We start from the raw sequence: 8586 nt of genomic DNA, 5'->3' as shown, positions 1-8586 counted from the left end.
TTGAATTCTTGACAGCAGAAGGTGTCACCCAAAAAGGAGATTCAGCAGAGAATGAAAGCAGTTTAGGGTGATTGTGTTGATGTGAGTACTGTGCGTCATTGGGCGAGTAATTTTAAAGATGTTGAGACGGGAACATCTGATCTGCATGACAAACAGAGTTGGACATCCTGTGACAGCAACCAGCGAGTTTCACAAGCAAAATGTTGACAGATCGATTCAGGGGGATCGTCGTATCACTCAGAGAGAAATTGTAAGCACAATCGGCATATCACAAGAACGTGTGGGTCGCATTATTGCTTTCCTTGGATATCTGAAGATATGTGCACGATGGGTACCCTGGATGCTGACTCCTGAAATGAAAGCGCACAGACTTGAAATTTGCCAGGAACTCCTCCCGCATTACAAGAATGAAGGTGACACCTTCCTCCATTCGATTGTGACATGTGACTAAACGTGGGTACACCATTACGACCCAGAGACGAAACGTCAGTCTATGGAATATCGACACAAAGACTCGCCCCAGAAAAAGAAATTCAAGACACACCTCTCAGCTGGAAAACTCGTGGCCACAGTGTTCTAGGTAGCAGACGGTGTTATCAATGTCGATTTCCTCGATCGTGGAACACAATAAATTCAGAGCATTACAATGCTGCGAACTCTGAAACGATGGCTAACAGGGGTCCGAAAGGAAAAGGGAAATGTTTTCCTGCAGCATGACAATGCCAAACCACACATTTCACGTGCCACCACAGCAGGACTTCAGAGATTGAATCTCACCACCATACGGTATCCTCCAAACAGTCCAGATTTAGCACCGTCCGACTTCCATCTGTTCCTGATAATGAAACACCATTATGCTTCTGATGAAGGCATTGAGAGAACTGTAAGACTGTGGTTGCGGGAACAGAGTGTCGACTTCTTCCGTGACTGCTTCAGAAAACTTGTTCATCGTTGGCAGAAATGTATCCAATTGGCTGGTGATTATGTGGAAAAGTGAATATTGGTAATTAAGTATCACATTGTAAGAATTATTTCTGCATTTGATTTATTAAAATATCCTCAATCCAAACCCAATTAATGAAGGTGGAGGCATTACTTTTCATTCAACCCTCGTACATTATCTACCCTATCAAAAATACGCAGACACCCTATGTAGTGCAGAACTGACCACTAGATGTCACAAGCGGCAGACCTGCCAGTATGGAGGGAGGTGAAGAGTACTGTGTTATCAATGGAGAAGCAGTAACAGCAGAACAGAAGGGCTGAGTGACAATGCAGATGGACTAGTCATTGGATGGCAGCTGAGTAACAAATCCATCAGGGACGTTTCAACCCTTCCAGAACTGCGCAGCTCTATCATTGATGATGCAAGTGTGAAACATGAAAGAACAACCACAGCTGAAATGAGACCCGGCATACCACATGTGCAGATGAAAAGAGGGTGGGCGAAAAGAGAGAGAGAGAGAGAGAGAGAGAGAGAGAGAGAGAGAGAATTCAGTGGAAGGGAACGTGTGTGTTCCAAAGTGTTACCAGCAGTCCAGCTAGCACAATGACTGTCAGGGGGTTTAAAAAAAGGTACAATGGCTGAGCAGCTTGTCATCAGCTGTGCATGTCAGGATGGTAGCAGGTGGGCATCTGGGGTGTTTTCCCTACATGTAAAACGATAAATGCCAGGATTCAGGGAAAAATGGGTTTTATTCTCAAGAACTACCACTAAGGGAGACAATGTTCGTGAAAACTGGCGACGGCCTCGGAATGAACCATACATGGTATGGAAAGGGCATTTTGCCCTCGATAGGAAGGACTGGTGGACACATCCAGAGGGTGAGGAAGCTGGCAGGCAAGAGAGCGACCTGTCGTCGGGGCCACTACCTCGCCGATCCGCGTGGTACGGGAAGGGCATTTCGTCCTCAATAGGAAGGACTGGTGGACACGTTCAGAGAGTAAGCAAGCTGGCAGACAAGGGAGCGACCCGTCGTCGGGGTCACTACCTCACCGATCCTCTCACGGGACGGCACCCGGTCCTCCCACTGGCGGGTTTGTGGCAGAAAGTTGGTGTCTCTCACTTGGCAAAAACGTGGTGGCGTCCGTAGCTCAGTGTAGTAGCCGGCCGGAAGTACTGCACAGTAGTTTACCTAACTGCTCGCGCCACTGCCTGAGGCTACGTTAAAATGATGGAAGTAGAATACAATAAAATTTGTTTACCATTTTTACCCGTTACCGTGTACTATTCCACAAATTTCTGTAGTCACTGGTAAGTGCCATTTCAAGTGTTGTAAGAGGCCGTCAGCAGAGTACTGGAAATGAGTGATTTGGAGTAATGATTCATGCTATACACTTTGGGAATCTATTGGAAGGTTTTGAGTTTGGCAAACGCCTGGAGAACGTTATCTCCCACCATGTGCAGTGTTGACAACATAGTTCAGGGTGGTGGTGTTATGACTGATTTAATCGGCATGACAATGCACTCCGTCACGAAACAGGATCTATGAGACAATGGTTTGTGGACGACATCCCTGAAATGGACTGGCTTGCCCAGAGTCGACCTGATCCCAATGGAACATCTCTGGGATGAATTACAACACGACATCACTCTACGTACCACTGTACAACATCACTAACTTACCTGGTTTTGGCTCTTCTGGAAGAATGGGCTGTCATTCCGCCAGAGACATTTGGACACCTCAGCGAAAGCATCTTAGAGGTGACGGGTTGACACACCCACATTAATTTCCACTGATAGGGACGGGGCATTTCTCTAAGGAGTCCTCAGATTAAAAGCTGTTGCCACACAACAGCAGGTAATGCACAGTAAATCCTTCGCTTCAACATTTTACGCTTTATTGAAAAGTACACATCAATAACATACAATTTATTTGTATTTGTACAACGCAAAATCAGGTTCAACACGTGCAGTGTGATATTAATTGGAAAAAGAACATGATATATTAATATGATTCCTTGTGCACAGGCATGTAAATTTTAAACGGGCGGAATTGTACGCACAGGCTCGATAAATAATGTCAAACTTTAAAATCTTACATGTTGTACAAAGACCAGTACAATACCAAAACAATAAATGCTTCATAGATTTGAAAATGAGACTTATCAACTGATTTTCTATACACACACTACACACAGAAAAACATGTTCTACTCTAAATGTAATGCAGAAAATTCTGGTAACATAAATAAAAGCTCATTATTTTATTCTCACACTTAAGCAATCCTGAACAACAAATCTGCAATGTGCACAGACTCCAGAATTTAAATTAAGCCTCAATTTGACAGGATAAACCCAAACTCATCTTTCACAGTAGCACAATTATTGTAAGGAACATCAAGCATGCAGATGCACGCAAAACACACACACACACACACACACACACACACACACACACACTTATCAGTCAATTATGAGATCATTAATGTACAGACAAATAGCAACATAACTGAAAATATTTTTCTCAAGAGACATTTCTTTCCAACAGAGCAATAGCTACTAATTACAAGCAAGCAATAATTACGAAGCAAAGTGCAAAACAAATGAGGTACTCTGAAATTACTGTCAAATGTTTTGTATAAAAAATCACATATATGGAATTGTAAGTAACATTTCCTCTGAAATACTACACTGAAAAGTAGGCAGAAAAAGTTACAGCATTCTTCATCTCGGACACATGTCCAACCACAAAATTTAGATGTAAACACCGAAGCTAAAAATGTGGACAGAGAATCTGTATTTCTGTCACTTTTAAGACACCCATATGATAGGAATACTAAGAATGAGATATGTGGGACACGGCCAGGTTTCCCTTCCGTGAGCAGTAAGCTGTAAAAGAAGAAACTGAGGGTGGCGTAGCAGTGGATCCGCCAGGTGACCTGGCAGAAAACACAGGACTAGACAGACAAGCACAGCAACTGTCATGGCTGGAGCGGCGCGTCGTCCCTGTCCGAGTCAGTGAAGCTGCCGCCGGCAATCTGTTGCCAGCCGTCTGAGCGAGACAGGCTGCGGCCGTCTGCAAAGTCACCACGCCGGCACACCAGGTTGCACCCGTCCTAATAATAATAATTATTATTAACAACAATAAACAAATTGCTTCTTGACAATATCTGGAAAACAGAAAAGATTCTAATAGAATGGAAAATATTATTAATCCACTTGTTACATAAAACCCAAAGAAAGCGAGTGTTGACAGATGTGAAAATTACTGAACTATCAGTTTAATAAGTCACGGCTGCAAAATAGTAACATGAAAGTACCACCATTAGACTGTTTTTTATTTGCAATGTTACATTTACACGATCACGATTTCGGCTTCAGAGTGACATTATCAAGTATTTTCTAGTAAAGCCTACTGCTTTGTTTTATCACTGAGTATACCATCATGAGTGAACGACAGTTGGCTAAGCCATCAGTCATTCAGTGACGATGGTTGAGCCACGATAAAAATTGTTGTTTTGAAGAGCGCACCGCAGTGCGTAGTGTGAAGCAGTCGCCCTCCATTTCTGGCGGTGGCGCCACTGTCGCAACGCAGCTTTGGTGTCTCCCTCTGGTGGGAAAGGGGAAAAGGTTGCCTGTTCACACGCATTTAAGGGGCACTATGAGCTAGCCAGTCGGTCAGTCGGAATGAGTCTGGGTCTGCTTCTCGTCCGCATTTTGAGAGGCGTTTAGTGTCTGTCTTTCGTTCGGATCAACCTTTAAAGCCGGCAAAATGAGAGTCTTTCGACTCTGCCAGTAGAGAACTCAGCGAGTGGTCGCCCGGCCAGGGATTAGTTCCTGCATCTGAGTCTGCGCGTTAGGCCGCGAGTCTGCTCGAGTTGCTCAGGCAATGGTCATTGCCGGTCGGATCGATCGGTTGGTCGGTCGCGCACTGAGACACGAGATGACTTGTCCGCCTCGAGCATCGGCGCATGTAAGGACACCACGTGAGTCCAGTGGGCTGCGCCGAATAGCAAGGGGAGTGGTTTCGCGGTCGACACGAGAGCAACAGGAGTCAACTCACGACATCAATCGCGCTGGTGTGAGCTGCGATGCCGTGGTGTAACTGGTTCTCTGAGTGCTTCTGGGCCCCTTCGGTTACCATCTTGTGGAGCTTGGCTCGGTCCTTTCCTGGTGCAGGGATGTCGTTTTGCCAGGGCGCATGTCCTCTGCACGGTTTGGTCCGACCCAGTATTTCCGCCGTCGCGTGCCTGAAAGCGAGTGGGAGACGCACCAGCAGTGCAGTCGCGACGGAGCAGCAGTCACAGACGGAGCAGCGGGCAGTCGGTTGGTGTGGACCAGGAAAGACGGGAGATTTTCGCGCCTTCCTGCATCTGTTGAAGCAGCTGGCAGTGGACGGTTCGTGAGAGCAATTTGGGGGTGCTGGGCCGCTCTTCTCCAGAAAGTGCAGTTTATTAGAAGTTAAGTGATTGGTGATATGTTGTGTGATTTACTCATGTTAAATGCTACCTGTTTTCTCGGTCAGTCTCTCATCCCCAGCTTGCTTGTCTGTCTCTCATTCGCATTTGTTAGGCAGTTAGTGTCTGTCTGTCTGTCGTTCGGAGCTGCCTCTGTCATATTTGTCGGATTCGGTGTGATAACGAATTTATTGTTGGAGTGTAACACCGTAATGCCTGAAATATATTTTTATCTTGCCTATCATTTTGAGAGGCAGTATATGTGTACTGTAGAGCATGTTAAATCGTTTGGCCAACCTTGTATAATTTTATAGAAAATTGCATTTCATGGGCTTTTATTTAAATGGTCATTTTAGTATATAAAGTTGCCACCCTTCCACCGTAAGACTTTTCTTAGAAGTTAAAATCAAGTTGCACCTTCAGTCTTTTAATTTTAGTGTTTTGTACCATTTCTATCCCTCCTACGGGGTGCACAGTTTGTGTGCTTGTGTGAATTGTTAAAACTTTTACTTTAAGGTAATCTGGTGTGTTGCAGATTTGCACCAGTGTGGTCTTTGAGAGGTTGTTGTGAGCGGTCGTGACTACAGCCGTGTCAAAAGGGAGTGGCCAGGTTCTCAGCCCGAAAGCTCATACGCTCAAAAATTTGTTTCTTTCGGCCTCTCAATAAATAGTAACTTGATACTTAGAGGGTGCTTTCTGCTTATAATTTTAAATCTGTTTCTTTAAAAAAATAAAATAAAAAAAAAGGCTTTTAGGAATGAAATTCCCATTTGTTAAAAGCAATTTCATTTCGATTTCATCAGTTACTCCCTGGCAACTACTTCCACGCTCACATAGTGTGATTAAATGTGTTAATGTTCTTGATGAATCGCTAGTAAATAAAGTAAATTCTTAAGAAAAAGTTTTGAAAGTAAATTCAATGTTCAATGGTATGCTCAGTGATAAAACAAAGCAGTAGGCTTTACCAGAAATACTGAACTTACACAATATGTCTAATAGTGTATTTTAAATACAGCAGTATGCCATATTAGGCACTGTATAACACTTAAAACACTTGATAATGGCACTTTAAAGCTGAAATCACGATCGTGTAAATGTAACACTGCAAATAAAATACAGTCTAACGGCAGTACTGAGAACCTAGCGTAAACCGTTGTGGTGTCACGGTAATTGGAATCAGTTTGTATTGCACAGTCTTCGTCCTAAAGCCTGTAACACATTTTGGTGTTGGCAGATGCTTGTGTGTGCACTGTGTTTTGTTGTTGGAAATGGCACATTTCCTTTGCAACTTAAGTTTATTGTGGTTTTCTTTCCCTCGTTTATGTTTTATTGTTGCAGCATTATTTTGCAGTAGCAGGCTAAAGTAAAATTCTTTGTTAGAGCATCGGACTTACAGTCAAAATTACAAAAATTTAACTGATAACTACCACAATGAAAAATTTCTGGAATTCTAAAAAATTCCCGTGTTTTTCCCAGTTTTATCCCGGAAAAAATTCCTGGGTATCTCCCAGATTTCCCGGTTGTCCTGGGACGTATACACCCTGATAGTGAAACAGTGTCACCAATTTGATCAAGGCCACAGCCACAGGTGAAATGTACAGGCAATCAAGGAACTAATTCATAGTAATTGCAGATTTTACATCAAAGAGAACGTTCACACAGCGGTTCTCAAATGGCTGCACGACCAAAAAGCAAATTTCTATTGGCGACAAACTGTACAAGAGATAGAACGTTCGGACCATAGTTTAGAGAGGCTCGGTGACTACCATATTTACTCGAATCTAAGCTGCACCTGAAAAATGAGACTCGAAATTCAAGGGGAGAGAAAAGTTTTAGGCCACACCTCCAAATCGAAACAAAGTTGGTCCATTGTAATATGAGACACAATTTAGATCGAATGAATGATGATACAGCTACAGTAGTTTGGTTCGAGTCGTAAGCTTAGCAGTTAAGCTTTACCAGGTAGCCATTGCTATGCATCAGAAGCTCTGTCCGTATTTATACGGATATCCTTCCTTTTTCGCGTGCTTCGTCTGGTTTGAATTGATTGCTTATTTTTCTTTGATCTGATAAGTGCCATTCTCTTTGTTATAGGTATTTACGTGACTCTAAGCTGAAAATGCATTACTGTACTGTGTCATGCATTGTTTGTAGCATTCGCCACTCATGGCAAGGCTAGAGAGAGAGAGAGAGAGAGAGAGAGAGAGAGAGAGAGAGAGGAATTGTCTCATTAGCCAGACAATGGCAAGAGACTGCTATTTGTTGTTACTTACACGGCTGCTTTCTTTGATAACCATCAACAAGAACCAAATAATAGACTGCGTATGATAGAACATGTTCTGAATGAGAGTTTAGCGAACACTTTTCTCCATTTGAAAATCTTTGCAGACACCTCTTTAGTACATTACATTCTGCACAGAAATTAGTCATCTTAGATTTAAAAATCTAGTCAATTGCCGTGCTTCATTTCTGACTGGATCACTAGTAGACATAAGAATAATACGATTATAAACATGACATGATATGTATATTCTTACGTGTTTGCTGTTGTCTCACTCTAGTTTCGTAGTTTATTAGGCAGACAGGATTTAAATGAGATAGCAGCAAACACGAAAGAATACATGGCAAAATGTTTATATTCATATTATACTTATGGTGAAGAGAATACTGCATGTGATTCACAATTCATAAAGTTCCTATTAGCAACCATCTCTTCTCACAGGTAGGAAAAAATTAAGAACGTAGAGTTGGCTATATTGACAAACATCCCAAACAGTCTTGCTAGTCAGATTTTCATAGTACATTGAAATGCTGCGACATTCGAAGATGAACAATACGGAATTTATATTCACTCCGTTGGATAATGTATGGAAATGCAGTGGTCGAAACTCGAGGCGGAGAAAAAAGCTTGTCTTCCACCTTTTTTTTTTTAATTTATTTACTGACGCAGAGGTTTTGGTGCCAGTATTTATCTTTGTGTCTGCAAAGTATGCCTGTCTAGCGCTACATATACTCGACGGTAGAAGTTAGTTGTGGCGGCACCTACCAACATTTTTCAGAACTTCCGCTTACTTTGCACTCGATTCTAAGTCGCAGGCGGTTTTTTGGATTACAAAAACCGGAAAAAACGTACGGCTTAGATTCGAGTAAATACGGTATATGCTGGAAAATAGCCAAGTATTTGTCA

At 42.7% G+C, this 8586-nt stretch overlaps 1 protein-coding gene across 1 annotated transcript in view; it reads right to left on the bottom strand.

Moving 5' to 3' along the window:
* Nucleotides 1-2819: 2819 nt before the first annotated feature.
* The window catches only part of LOC126212959 (cation-dependent mannose-6-phosphate receptor-like), a 91657-nt gene continuing 85890 nt past the window's right edge, over nt 2820-8586 (bottom strand). Inside the window, exon 7 of the mRNA XM_049940487.1 lies at nt 2820-4058. Within this exon, the coding sequence (XP_049796444.1) occupies nt 3924-4058 (135 nt within the window). The 3' untranslated portion in view covers nt 2820-3923. The remainder of the gene's footprint in view (nt 4059-8586) is intronic.

The sequence above is a fragment of the Schistocerca nitens genome, chromosome 11, assembly GCF_023898315.1.
Source record: "Schistocerca nitens isolate TAMUIC-IGC-003100 chromosome 11, iqSchNite1.1, whole genome shotgun sequence".
NCBI classification, from domain to species: Eukaryota; Metazoa; Arthropoda; class Insecta; order Orthoptera; family Acrididae; genus Schistocerca; species Schistocerca nitens.
The sequence above is the reverse complement of the archived record's forward strand: the minus strand, read 5'-3'. Positions and strand labels throughout refer to the sequence as shown.